Source organism: Hypomesus nipponensis, chromosome 5 (assembly GCF_054491055.1).
Source record: "Hypomesus nipponensis isolate SF chromosome 5, ASM5449105v1, whole genome shotgun sequence".
In the NCBI taxonomy this organism is placed as follows: Eukaryota; Metazoa; Chordata; class Actinopteri; order Osmeriformes; family Osmeridae; genus Hypomesus; species Hypomesus nipponensis.
Window position 1 is genome coordinate 5,956,468 of NC_140365.1, and position 19,127 is coordinate 5,975,594.

At 48.0% G+C, this 19,127-nt stretch overlaps 1 protein-coding gene across 2 annotated transcripts in view; it reads right to left on the reverse strand.

Annotated features, from left to right (window-relative positions):
* The window catches only part of atp2a3 (ATPase sarcoplasmic/endoplasmic reticulum Ca2+ transporting 3), a 35,241-nt gene extending 31,699 nt beyond the window's left edge, over positions 1-3,542 (reverse strand). For both annotated transcript variants that reach the window (XM_084697850.1, XM_084697849.1), the window contains exon 1: positions 3,228-3,542. In XM_084697850.1, the coding sequence (XP_084553976.1) occupies positions 3,228-3,345 (118 nt within the window). In that variant the 5' untranslated portion in view covers positions 3,346-3,542. The remainder of the gene's footprint in view (positions 1-3,227) is intronic.
* Between the last annotated feature and the right edge of the window lie 15,585 nt (positions 3,543-19,127).

The window sequence follows — 19,127 nt, forward strand, 5'->3', positions numbered from 1 at the left end:
CAAGAAAGTCACACCGCATGTTCTCAAAGCACAAACATCCTCGCTGCAGTGCGTTTGGAGACCCGACACACCACTTCCTTGACGACGCTCACTCGCAGATCACATCAGCAGTCAAGTTGTGTCAAACTCAATCTGAAGAACGACATCGTCCATTTCATGGCTTAGAAGAGGCCATGTTTGAGAAGTGCATGCGTGTTTGGAGTAGGCCCATCAAGCCCTGGCCTCAGAGTGAGCCTAATGGGCCATGATGTGGAGGATAGAAGGTCACTCCCCCCCCCCCCCTCCCCCACCCATGATTGTCGAAAAGGTCAGTGGGATTGTGGGGTTTGGCCAACTTTCCACCATCTGGATGTGGGACCACCTCCCACTCTAAAAACATGCTGCATATGTCAGAGTTCCTCCAAACACAGAGGTTGACAGGGTGGAAATAGATTCCAGGCTTATCACTCCATCTGTCTTGTGAGATGTGGAAAATTAAAATGTAATGGTTTATTGATAAATGCTCACTAAAAACATAGATGCTATGAAATTGCCTGAACAAAGATAAAAAAGAGGTAACACAGGCCAGAACTGCTGGAAAAATAAAGGACATGAACTATTTAAAAGCTTTTGAGAAACGTTTAGAAATGCAGTCCGTCTACTTCACTTAAGAAAGTATCTACAACGTAACTCATGTATGTATCCAGTTTGGCCATGTTGTCACCGAACATGTCAGGTTACAGACAAAGCCATAACCACACAAGTAATTTGACCCCAACATGAAACCAGAACACTTGCTCAATTCGCACCGCAGGAGGTACAAACCGCATCTCACCACACGATGAAGCACATGCCCTGACTTGATGCTTTTGGTTCTGAACTGAACATGCCTGCGATGGATGCACAGGGTCAACAGGTCCTCCATAATTCCTAACTCTGAACGGTCACAATGCACGAGGATAGTAGCCTGAGGTCCCCTCTCTCTCTGGGTCTTCGGGCCTCGCTTCTAGAGGCCCAGACGCTCCAGAGGATAGTAGCCTGAGGTCCCCTCTCTCTCTGGGTCTTCGGGCCTCGCTCCTAGAGGCCCAGACGCTCCAGAGGATAGTAGCCTGAGGTCCCCTCTCTCTCTGGGTCTTCGGGCCTCGCTCCTAGAGGCCCAGACGCTCCAGAGGATAGTAGCCTGAGGTCCCCGCTCTCTCTGGGTCTTCGGGCCTCGCTCCTAGAGGCCCAGACGCTCCAGAGGATAGTAGCCTGAGGTCCCCTCTCTCTGGGTCTTCGGACCTCGCTCCGAGAGGCACAGACGCTCCATTCCAGCAGCAGACGAGGCGTGTAAAAGGCCTCCCGCTGCCGTACAGGAATGTTATGTCTCTGTCTGAGGGACTGGCATGCCATATATCTTTCCCTGGATTTTGCTACCGTATACAGTGGATGTTAGAGGGAGGTTGGTACAGTCCTGCTCCAGAGGAATGGTTCACTCCCAAATGGTGGTGGTGGTGGGGGGGGGGGTCTCAATCTTATACTCTGCCTCCCCCTGTGCATCCAAGTCAGGTCAGATATGATGTTCCTGGCCATGATTGGCGTGGTGATTATTGAGATAATGAGACTACTCCTGCCACCCTGAGAAACTATTGTGTACGCTTGTCAGAGCAAAAGAAGTTAGGCCCCTTTCACACAGCCATCACCCACACACAGCATCTGAACAGCAGCTTACTGCAACTAACACCCAACTCCCATAGTGTATGCAGCCAACTACAAAGGCTGGGGTTTTTTCAGAGAGGAGGAAGAAGCATTCTGCGTGCACACATCCCTGTGCGAATGAACCAGAAAACACAGACAGGTTTCTAATGTGTTATAGATGGTCTTACGGCTTGGAGTACGGCTTGGTTTACTGAACAGCCAGCCAAAAGAGGAAAGGGTATTCCCTCCGGCGTTTATCTATGCACTCGCACAGGCAGGAAGTTCACGGCTAAAAGCAAGAGAGACACTATCTACAACAAGACGTTGCTTTTTCCATGAAGTCATCACAGGCCTGTGGGTACACTTGATCGTTACAACAAAGGGCTGCTGTTTCACTCTGACAGTGCTGTGCGCTGCTCCAAAACACATGCAAATGACAAGCCCTGAGGGACGGCAGTAAATGTTGACGGTGGTTGAGTTAAATATATATATATATATATATATATATATATATATATATATACATACATAGCACATTTGTCTATCGACATACGGCAAGACGACTTGTTGTGTGCTTGATAAACCCCATGAGGTAACACATTCTGCTGCAGTTCAACTGTCTGCATGCAACACTCGGTGAACAAACAGCCCTGGACATTTTCTGCAAGTTTTCATCACATGGCTCGTGATATATAGCTGGCTCTACAACTGGTGTTTATTGCAATCTGGTGTTCCCTAATTAAGTGCCTTAAAGAAATATTATAAAAATACTATTAAAAGGTCAAGGTATATCAAATGTATAAATCGAAGGTCCGGCTCACATACATGATTATTCCACTGCAATGTGAACCTCAGATTATAACCGACTCAATTTAAAATCTATGATGTTTTCATGCCATGTCTGCACTTCCTTATCATACATGGTTGCCTCTGGCAATTTTTTTTAAAAAAATTTTAAGGCAGGTTCTCATTTTCAGCAGATAATATTATCTACTATATTATAGACCTACATTTGACAATGTCAATCGTCCATATATTTGACTGATGCAAATTAGAAGGACGGCAAGGGCCCTGGCTACGTTTCCAGTTCAGTCACTACCAGTAACTGCAGTTACTTCAGTAATTATGGCATCATACGACTATCACGTCGTGCCGACTTATGTTTTTTTTTTATTCTACTCAACACTCTCAACATTCAAAGTGTCATTTGTTTGCTCATAACCTTGAATCAACACTGAAGTAAAAAAAAAATCATCCTCATGGTCGATTTCGGCACATTCAGATTAGGTTTGAGTGCGTCGTGCGTTACCCGAACTTTGTGCATAGCCAGAATGAAACCAGGTGCGACATATGAATCAAACTGTGCGAAATTGTAGGTGAAAATCTTCAGAAAAATCTACATAGAAATCGACATTTCTATGTAAGGTACAGATCTACAGACTGGTTCAATTCTGATGAGAGGAATAATTTCCCCAACTTCATACTCTGATCATTGGCAGATCGATATCAGTTTTTTCCAACTAACAACACATTTAAGCCAACACATCAAACATCACGTTCATGTCACTCACCGTTTGGTCCATATTTTTCTAAATTGATTTTCACTTGTTCAAGTGTCAGTCCAGTGTTTTCGTTCACACCGAAGTTCTCTAGAACTTCCGATGCTGATTTAGTGTGCGCGTTTTCCATGTCGGCTGACTAAACAATTTAATCGAAAGGCATGTAGTTATTTAAGCGACATCTAAAATTACAATAAAGATGGAACAGCAGGAAATGTCCACCGATGTATTTTCAGACTGCCAAGCGGAGGTGGATGTGCGCAGACAGTCACCTGCCTCTTCGCAGACGATTTCAGCTGTAGACAACCTACGGTTCCCTGATATCGACTCTGCTATTGCTCAAAGATAAGCTTGCAGTTCCTACTTCATCAGAATTAGAAGGTGTGCTGTGTTGGGGCCGGGGAGGGACCGCCTCTTTGGTGAGTTAGCGTGTGTGAGCACTCCCTTGCGTTCCCATTGGCTCACATTACCTGAGTGGATTTTTCGACCTCATCCTTTGAGCAAAGCTGGCTTCTGCAGACACGTTTACTCTATCACTTTTGAACAGAAACAGCATATGACTTTAGCAGGGAGTTTTCTGATCAGTGTAATATTTTAGATTACTATATAGTAATGACATTTAAAAACACATCCAAACACATATTTTCTTTTGGACAAAAATCACTGTACATCTTAAAGTGAATAAAGGAAACTGTCTTAGTCTTAGTTTTTTTTTTTTTTAAAGGAACCACCCATCAGTTGTGGTGACATTCAGCCTAGTTTGGTTCAGACAAACCAAAGGAATGGGAAATCTATAGTGCACCATATTGACTCATCACCTGTGTCGTTACTGCAGTGAGTCATATGCAGCAGCTGAAATAGGCCGTCTGCAGTGCACAGACTGTGGACTAGGACAGGTTTGGGAGAGAAGTATTACAGGAACAAGGTGCTCCAGTTCTGTCCAACTCACAGCTGGGCTCCTCTCACAGCAAACTTATTTAGAACAAATGCAGCTTACCCTATGTAACTTTCAGAACTTTTACATGTCGAATGTAGACACGAGGCTGCGGACGGCTCGCTGGTCAAACACAGGTGCAAAACAACAGTGACATCATCAGAGTGCAGCCTGGTTGTGTCTGACCCCTGACCTCTCTGTGGTCCTGAGGTTAAAGACCCCGCCCCCTTTGGTCTGTCCATAGCAGTTAATAACCCCATGCACACACCACTACCAGTTACACTGACCAATGGCTGCAGACCAAGCAGGATGAACCACACACCATCCAATCCACTCTCCTGCAGACTGTCGCCTATGATTCTGAACTCAGAAATGTCGCATTTAACAGACAAAGGGTTTTCAGACACGTAGGGCCAGCATCTTCATGCAGCGGAGGGCAAAATGTTTTGAAATGTGTGAATTCCAGATTGGGACTGGCGGAGGACGTGAGTATGTGTGTGAGTCTGTTTGACACAACCAGAGAGTGCAGTAAGAGAAGCCTAATGCACGACTACAAAAGGCCTTCTGATTCCTCTCATTTGAGGGAACCCCTCGGATGCCAAAGCTCTTACGAGAGGGAAATCCTCCCCCTCTTCCTCCCTCCCTCCCTCCCTCCATCTCTCTCTTTCTCACTCTCACTCTCTCTCACTCTCTCTCTCCAGTGGCTCACAATGGCTGTCTGTGCTAGCCCCCAGTTCCAGTCACATAACATTTTCCATAGAGCCTTGTCTCTATGCTTTCAGCAGCATTTGCCTTTGCTTTTGGTTGCAGCCTTCATTTACATTATGGAAATGGCTCGTGGCTATCCTTGCATGAGAGAGTTGGAGATATTTTCCTTCCTCCTGCCATAAGCTTACCTCGGTCTGACTCTCCTCCACCAAAGGAATTGTAGTTTCAAGGTCATAACAGACATCATGTGGGCTTCCTCTGATTCTAAAGGAACCTAGTCAGAACCTCTGCATTAGTACTGGGTCCAGTTTGAGCTGGGTCAAATGTTTATTTTCAAAGAGTATTTGGAACAGCTGTCAGTGTAGTTGTGCAGTCCCTTGAGGGAAGAAGATGGAATGAACAAGATGGCGTCTGCATTTTCAGTTCAAGTCATCGTGTTTTATATCTCCTGATAGATTTACAGGGCTGTGTTAAGTGCAAGCGGCTGCTGCTGACTTTGAATCAAGGAGATCTGAAGAGAGTCAACAGCAGTCTGCAGCAGCTGCACCTGACAGGCACGCAACTAGCACTGCAGCACCCCCTGCCCCCACCTTAATAAACCTCTCCCCCCTCCCCCCCCCACACACACAGACAGACACACACAAAGACACACACACAGACACACACACCGTGGGGCTCCGGCTAGCTGTGACGCAGGTGTCATTTCACAGGATGACACAGTCAGAGTATAGGGGAACTTCCCACTGCTGAGCTGTCTGTACAAGAACACCTACTTCAATCCTCCAACATCACGTCCCCCCCTCATGCCTGATTTAGAATGGTACGGTCCAATTGACAATAGTTCACGGAGATTGGGTAGAAATGATGTCAGTTTCATTCCAAAACAAACACCGACAGAGGGACAGAGAGATTAATCAAGCTCAAAACACAGCGGTCACAAAAACATCAATTTTCTTGGGCTCCATCGTTTCTGATGTATCTTGATTTATCTCCCCGTGATGAGAACACATATCAGGGTATTTTGACGGATCACTTTCTTCCCTGTGTTCCCAAACCCTGTTTCATTCTCAGCCCTCCTACGTAAAGACTTCAGATCAGAACTGCTCACACTGGATCCCACAGCTTCACAAACCCATCTACCATCACACACACTCACACACACTCACATACTGTCCCTATCCCCCACACTGTCCAAGCACGACTCCGGTTGTCGCTTAATCATTTTTCCTCAGATGAGTCATCAGTCCCAGGCCCAGATCATCTCAGCCTGTCACTCAGCCATTAATTGAATCAAACACTGCAGAAGCGGGTAATTGCCCTTCCCAATGAGGCTGTCTGATTAAATGATAATGTTGTCCGATGCTGTCTGGTCAAATGGAAGGACTGTGGAGGGTGATGTCCCTTCGTAGGTAGGCAATGGGAACCTGAAAAGACAAGGGACTGATGACGCAAACCAGACGTCGGCAAAGACAAACATGTTCTTGTCAGCAATGAGGCAGAGCTTTGAATTAGGAACTGTCATGAGTATACCTTTTTGACAGGTGTGGTCTCTTTAAAGTCAAGAAATCCTTTTTTTCTACTTTGTGAAAGGTTCTGTTTGTTTCACCAGGTACGCCAAAGCTACAGCTTATGTAACTCTGGAGGGAGACAAGACGACAGATCACTGAGAGAACTATGGATCTGAGCGAGAATCTCCCCACAGACAAGAGATGAAAACATCACAATTTCTCTGCGTTCTTAGGAGTGATTAAAACACCACCTCCCAGTATGACACACACTGCTTCCAGAACATGACAGGGTAATGAAATGGAACTGGTTCCTCAGGTCTGGCTTGAGCAGACACAGGGAAGTACAGTCATGGACAAAGGATTTTAATAAGGTCATCCTTAGTTCCTGTGCTGTTTTCTACCCATCATCAAATGTCCCATGAGTTTTCTTCACTCATGGTCCATCCTAGCTATAAAAAAACACTCAACACAAAGGTATGACCCAAAGGGACACACAGTGTTGTGTTTGGGATTAGGGTGACACTGCAGCGGTTGTGATCCCTATTCCTCGTCATGACAACGTCAAATGCCAAGGAGCCCCGTTCCGGATTCCTTGAGCCTGATTCCTCGTGCCTGATTCCTCATGCCCGATTCCTCGTGCCCGATTCCTCGTGCCTGATTCCTCGTGCAGCAGTTCTCTCCTGACGGCCGGACTTCATGGATCAGCGCCGGTCTAATCCAGAGGTCACGCTGCTCGTCGTTCCTGCTGAACGAGGGGGTGTCTCTCTCAAACGTACGCCAAACTATTTCCTTCTCGTGCTCCGGAAAGCATGAAAGCAGAGATACTGTATGAAGAAATACATGAGTAGGGCGGAGGCACCGGGGAAGAGAGAAACACAGAGAACTTCAAAGATAAAGGAGAGAAAGAGAGCTGAAGCTCGTTCAGATCACTTCTATGGATTCGACTAACAGGTAGACTTAGGACACCTGATAGCAGATGAAGTAGGGCTTAAACAAAGGTTCAGAGTGCATATCGATTCAGAAAAACCTCACCATCTTGATTTACTAGACTGAGTTGGCTCCATTCCACCCTGCTCTGTCCAAAGAGAATATCTCACTACTGTGGTAGATGTGAGTGTGTTTGCAGTACGGATTCATGGTATATAGGTGATTATTGGACCTCTGCTTCTGTACACATGATAACTAGATCTGTTGTGCTAGAAAGAAATACATTTTACAAAGAGTAATTTTTTCTTCTCTGGGTGAAAACGTTGATTTGTACAGTAGAAGAGTATCTGATTACACATCAAGAGTATTTGACTACAAATCAAGAGGTTAAAGGTTAGAATCCCCCTGTAAGTTACTTTGGAAAATAGCATCTGCTAAATGAATACACATTATCATTATAGTATCCTGATTTAAGGTGTGTTTGTTTTGGACAATGCCCCATAGGTCACCCTACTTGCCTCGGGGAGAATGTCCCTGTACTTACTGTAAGTCGCTCTGGATAAGAGCGTCTGCTAAACGTAAAAAAAACAAATTCTTTCTAGAAACATTCTAGATGTCATCTTCTACGTTGTCTTCTCCAGCAAGCACAACAGTAGATAGAGGCAACTGCCACTTTACTCACAAGCACATGAAGTGTTCCTTGACTCTGTGGAACACAACGGCTTGGGAGAAGCAGAGTATGTCCTCCTCCTGGCTGCTGCTCTGTCAGCCAGGGGAACAGTCTCAGAAGGACTCCACACGGCCTAGCATTTAATCGGCTCCCCGGAGACCAGAAAAGGTTGCACCGGAGGGGCCTGACCAAGGTGCTGATTAAGCCTGGCCCGCTGTAATGAAGTGCCCTATGGAGGATGCATGTCTCACTCAGACCTGATTCAGCCTCCCCCACCTCGACATGACACCTTGAGATGCCTGTTTCACAATCAGCTTCCAGCTTCCGGCTTTGCCCTACCAAGGAAATCAGAGATAACTGCTCTTTAGAGGGGGAATGACTCAATCAGATTTTTTGGGAAACCCAGACAATTCTTTCTCAGTGTGTGTGTGTGTGTGTGTGGTCTGATGGATTCTCCTGACCTGACCACCTCCGTCGGATGGCTTTTAACGAGGGGCAGATGGCCCCGCTCCCCCTGCTCCTCTTCCGCTCATCATCTCTCCGTCTGTCGGCATAGTAACCAGTCAAAGAGGAGCAATCCTGGTTTACTAATGCTTCCTCTTGCGAACGACAGTCTCTCGCCAGACTCCGCCCCTGTCGACAGGTCATACGCGAGGGACACACAACAGGGGCGGAGTCTAGCGAGGGACAGTCACCCGTGAGAGGGAGCTGCATCCAACCAGGATGGCTCCTCTGTGTGTCCCTTTAGTTCCTTTAGATAACTGGTCATGTGCAGTCAGGTAGACAGAGCATTGTGATTGGTCAGGGCATCGTGCACACAATGTTGGTTGGCAAGGGGTGTGGCTTAGCTGCTTCTGTTGTGTGAGACTTTTTAAAGCATCGCCTTGTGAAATGAGATAGACTGCCCCTTTAAGTCCCGTTGATCAACTGAAGGGATCAACCCAATACCGGGAACACTTGACCTGCTTTACATCCTGCTGACGTGGAGAGTGTGATGGTATTTGCTGTAACCCAACATGGTGCTAACCACCGCCCTGGAGGCTGGCCTCAGACAGTTACAGTGCCACAGAGACATGCCTGTTGTGGCTAGAACAACAGGAAAGGGAGGGGCCTAAAACAAGGCCTGTTATTGCAGAAAACAGACCTCACCACACAATGCTGCAAGACTTCAGATAGTAGAACAGCCAATCAGACGTCTTCTTATTGGTGTCTGGGGTGTTTGTGCTGCTAGTTCAGAATAGCTGGTTAGGAGGGACTGAAGGGCCTCTTCTACAATATGAGAGAATAGGGGTGCATTCACAGACCCACACGGTCAGGTTTACTGGACTGGAACTAAAGAGTGAGTAGGATTGTTATTCTGCAGCAGGTATTAATAACAGCTGGAGATAGGCGAGAGCGGAGGGACATTTGCAATAATCCTTTTATTTTAGTGCGGTATTTTATGTGGTTGATTGTGTTTGGCAAAACAGTGAACAAAATTAAAAGTCGCTCATCGTATAAACCTTTGTTCAAACAGTAAATACGTTTTTCCTCATTTTAACAAGGATGCACCGGAGAGAGATTTGTGGTAGTGACATCCCTGTTACAAAGCTAGTGTACCGTCAGGAAACCAAGCAGCTTAACACCGAAACTTCTCAGGGAGGGATGTGGTGCTGAACTTCAACGAGTGGGATCAGGCTGGACAAACTCATTGAAGCGATACAGAAGGAAGCAGGCTGAACAGATCTGCATGAACACAGTGGTTTCCTCGCTCTGGCATGACTTGGAGATGAACAGCCTAATGAGAGAGAGCATCACTCCAAAAACGACAACAAAGAAGTCAATCCACAGTACTGTGCCTCACAAATGTGATACGTTTTGGCGATTTTATATCTTTTTGGGGGCCAAAAGGTTCTGTTTATCCTGGCTTTGTGCTTTACGCACAGTAATGTGTTTCTGGGGTTTTTCTCTCTCGTGTCTCGTTTCTTTTCTTTGTGAGTTGCCTCTCTGAAAAGCATTGCTCCAGATTCATGTTTTTCTTCCAGGATTTGAAGGAGTTTCTTCCTATGACAAACTTGAAAGGTTAGGCTAGGTTTGGTTAGGTTTGGTTTAGCTATGTTAGTGTTAGGTTTCAGAGCGATACCACGGAGCATACAGCCAGTGGTGTGAGTTTGCACATGGGGTGGAGGCTGAAAGAGAGCACACTATTTACACTCACACAAAACAGCACCTTATCCGGAGATCCCCTTCTGAAGCGTGTCACCTGATCGACACACAACAATCAGGCTCGTCGCCCAAGTCATCAGAAGAAGTCGTCCGGTGTGGTGGTCACCACTCTGGTCGTACAACTCTTTTGTCAAGCTCTCTCTCTCTCGCAAGTCGCTTTGGATAAAAGCGTCTGCGAAATGAATAATTGTAAATGTAACTCCTTCGAGTGCCGTCGGACATAACGCGTTTCACCTGCTCCTCTCCACTTCCTGTCTCCTTCCCCCTCCGGCCACGCCGTCTGTGTATGCGCTGGCTGGAGCAGCCAGGGACGGTGTCGGAGGAAGAGCAAGACAGATCTGATGGGGGTCACAGATTAGAACAGCGGATGTGGATTCCCGGGAGAGCAGGCGTCCTCTGGGATCCATCTCTCTTTTTATAGAAAACCCAGCAGCCCGGCTCGGAACTCCACAACCTCATTCATCTCTGGGGCTCCAGAAACCAGGGCCGCCGCACCAGGAGAACGTCCCAAACCCCCTGTGCATGGATGTTAATAGGCGACACATCCTACCGTCAATAATACATGTTATTACAGACGGGACTGTTCCTATTTACACTGAGCCTCTTTTATGCACCGCGGTCAAGACTAGGTGGAGAGCTGGTGAACGTCTTTACACAGTATGGCTGACTGTTATTTGAAATGCACAGTACTTACTGCAGGGCACTGGAGAGAAGCTTCTGGATCACTGGGGAGCGTGTACGTAGGAGGAACCCTGTTACGGGTCTTGTTATTGGTTATGTAACAGTGATCAACGATGACGTGTGGATGTGTGTGAAAAAACAAGCGCTGATGGATACAAGCAATCATACTCAGGAATACACTGAGAAAGAACGTTGCTCTTTATGCCAATGTGTGCACATCTACACACACATACACACACACGCACACACACAGAAACACATAAGAAAAACCAGGTTGTATTTTCCCCATTTGGAAGTTGCAGGGATGTTCCAAGGCTTTCCTTTATCTTCCCCGGAGAGAGATCAGACAGCCATGGGATGGGAACCACAGCAGCTTCATACAGCTGCCTTCAAAGACCGCTGCTCATACAGGGCTTTGTGTCCCTTAATGACATGCCGTCTGTTATTCCTCCTATTAATTGTGATTTGTTCACACTTCAGTACATAGAAGAGGTCTGCCTTCGTCTGAGTATCTATGGTAACAATCTCCTCTCACTCCTGTAATTCGACAGGATGAGTTTAGCAAGTTAGTAAGTCTCACCTCTTTTCTGTTTGTGAAGCAGTGCTGAAGAGAAAGGCTGTGGTGGCTGAGGAGTGAATGGTACACAGTGTGCAAAAGAGTTTTTACATCACAGGGCCAATAATTACTAGAAAAATTGACCCTGTTTCATGGATGGAACCTCCATGAATCGTTATGAAAGAATGACCTTGACAGATATCTACATTCATTCACCGTAAACACCAGAGAGCTGCATACTAAATCAAACCTGGGAATGGATTATTTCACAAACAATTCCCTTGGGAAACACTGTTGCTTTTAATTACAATTGTGAGCGAACAGACTGTAGTTGGAGGAGAAAAAATCTCCCATTTGAATGCAAGCAGTAGATGGTGGCCTGTTCTTTCAGCCGCTCCCTCCCTCACTGTGTCGTGTCCCAAGAGGATGTCTCTCTCTCTCTCTCTCTCTCTCTCTCTCTCTCTCTCTCTCTCTCTCTCTCTCTCTCTCTCTCTCTCTCTCTCTCTCTCTCTCTCTCTCTCTCTCTCTCTCTCTCTCTCTCTCTCTCTCTCTCTCTCTCTCTCTCTCTCTCTCTCTCTCTCTCTCTCTCTCTCTCTCTCTCTCTCTCTCTCTCTCTCTCTCTCTCTCTCTCTCTCTCTCTCTCTCTCTCTCTCTCTCTCTCTCTCTCTCTCTCTCTCTCTCTCTCTCTCTCTCTCTCTCTCTCTCTCTCTCTCTCCCTCTCTCCACAAACAGGACTCTGCGCAGAGACAAACCGAAAAAAAGCACAAAAAAAAACAGTAGCTCGCTAAGTACCCTAACACGACGAGAGAGTTGGACGCCATCGCCGGGACTGAGAAGCGGCCCGTCTCCACGCAGTCAAGCCGCCTGTGACAGACGAGGCAGAACAACACATGCCAGCTGCCTGGCTTTTTCTAAACACATACACCCACAAACACGTACTCAAGATGTGTGACCGGTGCACATTATTAAACCAACCCACTGGAGTTCCCCTGCAAGCATGTCATTGTTAAGTGGACTCTTTTATTCAGTCCTCCTACCCAGGTCTGAGTGTTCTCTGTGGGGCGTCCAGGGGGCAGTTTATCGTTGTTGTTGTTTTACAGTGGGTGGGCCTTCTATCTCTTCAGTAGACCCCATTATCAACGAAGAGCCAATGAGTCACAGCATCGTAGGCATCACAGGCCGGAGAGCTCGCACTCTCTCTTCAACGTCGCAGAGACACAGGCGTGCACGCTCACACACTCACCGTAACGCACACAACAGCGATTACAAAGCTCGGCCAAAAACAAAGCCACTGACCCCCTCACACGCCTACCCACACAAACTCCCACACACACCCAAAAAAACAATTTGCATACCGAGACAAGATGCATGCCCCGTGTCCCTGTCACGCATCTCGCCCTGCTCTCTGCACTGCTCTCTCTCTTCTTTCTCTGACTCTTTCTCTCTAACTCTCTTTGTGGCACGCTCTGTTTCTCTCTGTCTTTCTCTCTTTAGGTCTCTTTTTCTCTTTCTCTCTTTCCCTGTTTCTCTCTCTCTCTCTGTGACACTTCATTACCTAAAGTTTGCAGAGAAAAAGGGCTGAGGTGGCCAAACTTTTGGAGGTCTCACCACCTCTATGGGGGCTGTGCAGTGATGTGTGAAGGCCCCCCTGAGGATCACAGTCCACGTCCCGGCCCTTTAAATAAAGCCCTGGCCTGATTACTCTGCCCAGCTAAGGCTCAGGCTGAGGCATGCCATGCCCTGGATGCCCAGCCCAGCCTATCACAGGTGACAAAGTACAAAGAAGGGTACTGAAGGGTCCCTGTCACGTTAAGTGAAGCTGATTGCTTTCCTGAGGCCTGAGGGGCTGGATGTGAATGGGAGTTATATTGTGACATTAAGGAGAGGAGGACCTATTTCCGCACATTGTCATCATGATGACCTTTACATGACCTTGCAGGGGAAAAAACCTCCACAGCTGCTTATTGGCTATTAAGTCCCATCACCTAGACAACCATCCTGTGGGAATGGAGGAGATAGCTCGTCCACAGTAGCCAGGCAGCCACGGAGACTGTCTGAAGGTCAGGTGACCAAATGTAGATTTGCCTAGCAAACGACGGCAGGTTGGGAGAAACATGCAAACGAGATGGTGGTGGTGGGGGGGGGGGGGGGGGGGGGACGACTAGTGGCATGAACCCTGGAAACACCGAATGCGAAGAGCAGGCCTCGGGCAAGGCTCACCCTACCTTACCTCCAACTGTGTCAGTTGGAGACATGCACCCAGGTCTTTGAGAAAACCGCACCCCCATCCTGAAACTCTGCAGCGCGCAGACCCAGAGCCTCCCTCCGGCTCAGTAGCTAAGCACTCTCCTGTGGTCTTAAAGGTGTGTGGCTCCTATTCAAGAGCACACCTATGATAATGAGGCAGATAATTGCTTTGATTGGGTAATTAGCACTCTGTTTCAGGCAGAGCAATCGATGTCAGGCAACAGTGAAGTTGTCAGACTCATTCCCGAGGGAGTACAAGACACCGCCTTTTTACATCCACAGTGCCAACTGGCTGAACCATTCTCTTTTACACAGTGACGATGTAATGTTAATAAGGAGGATTTCACATGAAATCCATATTTTAAGATAGTCATTGTTGTAGAAATACAGATAGTAAATGAATGGTTTACTTTGTCTTGGCTTCCTCCCCATGTGCGATTCCTTAGACAAATGATCTGTTCTGTGGTTCTATTCATTTACATCTGTTGATGGTAGGCGTCTGCTTCCTGTTCACAGTTACAAATAGATGATGGACGATGTTTACGACCACGTATGTGTGCGTGTTTACACATACGTAAGTGTGTGTGTGCGCGTGTCCAGACAGCACACAGGTGGTTCAGACAGCAGACCCTTAAGTGCAGGCACTGACCAGCTGCTCATGACAGAGGGCAAAGGTCAGGATGCTGCTGTCCCACCCTCTGGCCTGTACACACACAAGCACACACACACACACGTATGCACCTTCACACACTTTTCCCTTCCTAAAAGATTAGTCCAATCTCCAGCGTACAAGTGCCACGCTTTAGTGAACACAGTATTAGACCCAGCCATTAACTATTAACCATCTCCTCCTCATCAGCCGGCTGGCGGCTACGCCTGCCAAGGTCATTGTCTCAGAGAGGACCCGGAGCAGAACGCCGTCTGACATCAGAATAATCGCACACACAAGAAAATGACAACATAAAAGAAAGGTGTCGCTTTACAGTCCGGAAGCTTCCGCAGACCCTCTGTGCAGAGTTGCACCAGTGTGAACAGGAGAGAACAGCGCAGGCACCCACGGGGGTGTAAAGTGATCGTCACAAGTAGACCACTGCAGCACATTTTCGGTGCAGCCCAAGCGTGACCTGAATCCAGGTAGAGGAGGAGGAAGGAGGCAGGCCAAGGTCCACGGCAGCCTGTTTTTCTGTGCGAGAACACAGTGAGTTTGCAAAGTGTGCTCATAACTCAATCGTTTTGTACTTTGACGTGCCCTAGAATGCCATTATGTGTGAGGGGTGGTGATTCCCTTCAAGAAGAACGCCGTGTCTCTGTGTCTGTGTGTGACGACAGCTTTGAATGAAGATACAATGAAGGTCATGGCGGCCATGCACAACCCATTACCTTAATAAGAGTCACGGCTTTCACCATGAGCGCATCGCTCAAAAACAGGAATGCCTTATTCAACAGCTCACCAAGGTCTTCCCTGTTTCTATTCATCCCTCTTGGGTCGACACAGCTCTCTTGCTTTCTTCGTCGTTTCCATGCTTCTCTTTCTCAGTCCTCTGTGGGTCTCTATGGGTCTGGCCTCTATTGCAGTTGTGTGTCTGTGTTGCTATAGGGGGTGTGTCCCAGTCAGGTGTTGGGGTGGGAGCCGGACTGCAAGGCTTCTGCAGCTCTCTCGCTTGAAGAGCCAGCATTGACCTTGCAGCTCAGACGCTCTCCAGGCCAGGAGAAGACACTGCATATCTCTCTCTCTCTCTCTCTCTCTCTCTCTCTCTCTCTCTCTCTCTCTCTCTCTCTCTCTCTCTCTCTCTCTCTCTCTCTCTCTCTCTCTCTCTCTCTCTCTCTCTCTCTCTCTCTCTCTCTCTCTCTCTCTCTCTCTCTCTCTCTCTCTCTCTCTCTCTCCTTCTCTCTCTCTGTCTCTCACTCTCTCCCTCTGTCTCTCTGTCTCTCTGTCTTACTCTCTGTCTCTCTCCTCTCTCCTTCTCTGTCTCTTTCCCTCTCTTTTACTTTATGTCTCTCTCTCTTTCCTCCACTCCCTGATCCCACCCCCCTCTCTTTCTCTGTAGCTCTCTTTCTCTTCCTCATTCCCTCTCATTCTTTGTGGGCTCCTTCCTTTTCTGTGAGCTGTCTTATCTGTGTTCTGATCAGGACTGCTGCAGTCTTCTGATGGGACTGCAGCCAGACCCACTGGGCCCTGACCAAGAAGGGGAAGAAGAAAATCACATTACGGAAATGGCCACACATAATCCAGCAGATTTGACCCCCCCCCCCCAATCCAGGGACTAATTGTGAAATGGAATATGTGGTATGGCAACAAAATGTCACCGATACAAAACATGTGCGTGAGAGAGAGCGAGAGAGAAAGAGAGAGATCAAGACAGAGATAGACAGACAAAGAGAGAGAGAGACAGAAAAAGAGGGAGGCAGAGAGTTGGAGGAGGCAGGGACTCCCACATGGAGGGTCAAAACAAAACGTTGGCATTAGAGGGTTGACGTCATCAGGGGCGTTCCCTGCCAGTCCACAGAATACAGAGACAGCGCGGAGTCAATGAGAGGCGATCACCTTATCGACTCAATCTTGTATGCCATGCAGTCCTGAATCCATCCTCATAACACTAAGGCAGGGACACACTGCAAGCCTTAATGGCCTAATATGAGCCAGGGAAAGATGAATAGGCTTAATAAAGCGTCTACCTTTGACTCAATGCAGCTATAAAGCAATAGAGCCTTGTCGGACCAACAAATTTAATCAAGAGCCCCCCCCCCCCCCTCCTGTTTTATGCAACTGCTGTGTGGTAGCTCTTCCACTGAGGCTGAACAAGGAACTAGTTTCAGAGAGAGGGGAAGAAATAGATAGAGTGGAGAGAGAGAGAGAGAGAGAGAGAGAGAGAGAGAGAGAGAGAGAGAGAGTAAAACGGGGAGAATAAGAGACAATGAGACGTTTTTTTTTTGTTTATGAGAAAAGAGAACAAGAGAGAAAGACAAAGAATGAGCGAGAGATAGATGATAATAAGAGCGAAAGAGAGTGAGAGGTTCCCACCCCCTCCAGGCGCACCTGCAGTCCCAGTAGATCCGTGGGCAGCCAGAGCGGCGGCAGACAGAGCCACAGAGCCGGGACTGATGGGAGTTTGATGACTTTTCTCTCGCTCGCCCTATCTCCCGGCTGCCTCCTACAAGAACACCACAACACCAGGGACCCCCCCACAGCCAGCTGGAGGACAGGAGACATGAAAGAGACGGAGAGAGAGGGAGAGGGGTGAGAGAGAAAGAGTGGGAGAGAGACAACACAGCTATGGTTGACCTGAGGTCGGGAAGAGGAGAGATGAGTTTCTCTGAACCGTGGTGGAGTTTCAACCAAATGCCTGGAGATGTTTTCCTACTCATGCCAACTTGAAATGAAAAAGCCTCGGAAGTAACGGAAATTCAGATTTATTCCAAGATAAGATGCATCTATGGATGTTGCCCTAATACAGCTCTTATATTGGCAGATGTGAGATGCTGTATACTGCACATAGACATGAACTACTTAGACCTGTGTTGGGTTTGTAGTACATGGTATTTATGCCCCCAAAAAAGCCATGGGCCTTACCCATCTATCTACAGTATCTGTCTGTCTGTCTGTGCCAGTCTGCCTGCCCATCACAGGTGAAGAGAGGACCAGTGAGGGCTTAATCAAGAGGTCACGCCCAACACCCTCGCCTGGGTCAACCACAAACACACAATTTCATATTTCGTATGCAGTACCAGGGCAACCCTGGTCCTCCAGTCTGGACCGCACCTCCTAGGACGCTTCTTCCTGTTACTGCCAGGCTGAGCATGGAGCCAGACCGTAGGCCAACTCCAACCAAGAAGGAAATTAGACCAAAACCTGCTCGGTACTGAATCTCTCCCCATGCAATCATACAATATAGCTGGCGTGGAGCGTCTAAATATGGGCTGAGGGGCTAAGAGTCTGATTCCTGCTGGGTTATTTAAACTACCCAATTATCCTCCAGCCTTACGGGATGTGACCCATGTTGGCCTTCTTGTCTCCTGGGGCACCTGGAAGTAGGTCTCATTATGACGAGAGGGCTGGGGTGCCATGTGGGGGGCGGAGGAGGAGGTGGGGGAGACAGCACATCAGCCTGACCATCTGTTGCTGTGGAGGCCTGTCTGCGTTGCTGTGGAGGCCTGTCTGCGTTACTGTGGAGGCCTGTCTGCGTTGCTGTGGAGGCCTGTCTGCGTTGCTGTTGAGGCCTGTCTGTGTTGCTGTGGAGGCCTGTCTGCGTTGCTGTGGAGGCCTGTCTGCGTTGCTGTTGAGGCCTGTCTGTGTTGCTGTGGAGGCCTGTCTGCGTTGCTGTGGAGGCCTGTCTGCGTTGCTGTGGAGGCCTGTCTGCGTTGCTGTGGAGGCCTGTCTGCGTTGCTGTGGAGGCCTGTCTGCGTTGCTGTTGAGGCCTGTCTGTGTTGCTGTGGAGGCCTGTCTGCGTTGCTGTGGAGGCCTGTCTGCGTTGCTGTGGAGGCCTGTCTGCGTTGCTGTGGGGGCCTGTCTGGCTCCGTGGAGTCTCTCTGCTTTCCGAGCTGGAAGCCCGGGGTCAAGGTACACCAGGAGGAACAGCAGCAGATTCTGATGAGACAGCATGGAGGATTCCATGGCATCAGCCCTGTGTCGTCGGAAAACTTCCTTTACACCAGTTATTCATTTTTCAACAAATGAACCGGAACGCAAATACACACACACGCGCACACACACTGCCTAAATGTGATGACACGAGGCGAGGACAGACTACAAGGAGAGAAAACGTGACGTCAGACAGTCCAAGAATTCTTCCGTGGTTTGATTTGTACTCCGTATGAGTTCCGCTTAAAAATAACCTCAAATGAGCACTGCCATTTGATAAGGAGTATTTAACTTGGCACAAACAACACATCCAAAAAAGCTTTGGGAACATATGAGAGAGAGAGAGAGAGAGAGAGAGAGAGAGAGAGAGAGAGAGAGAGAGAGAGAGAGAGAGAGAGAGAGAGAGACAGATGCAAAGATAGAGGGCAGGGGGCAGACAACCCAGGACTCCAAAGTTCCACCAAGTGACCTTTCTAAATCAAGTCAGCATTATGTCATTTAGCGGCGGCTCATGCAGCATGCCCATGCCACGGGACTGTGAAGGACCTGACTCGGGTTTGACGTGGGCGGCTGGGATGGCACCCTGCTACCGGCGTCACTGAGGGTTCCTCCAATATTCAGCAGCAGGGGCAGCTTGGGTTAGCCTCGTGGAGGCATCCTGATCTGACAGTTGCCAGGCTGTGTCCCTGTAGAGAAAACACGCATGTCAACCAACTCCGATTGGTTTGACAAGGCCATGTTTACAGAATAAATGTTGATTGATTGGATAAATGTGTGTGGCCTATGAGGACTACAATTTAAGGTAACCCTGTCAAGTGTAGACAACAAACTCTAGAATACTATATATATGTGGGCCGAGACTAATTGATTAATTTTAATCTCATCGAGCTGGTGTTT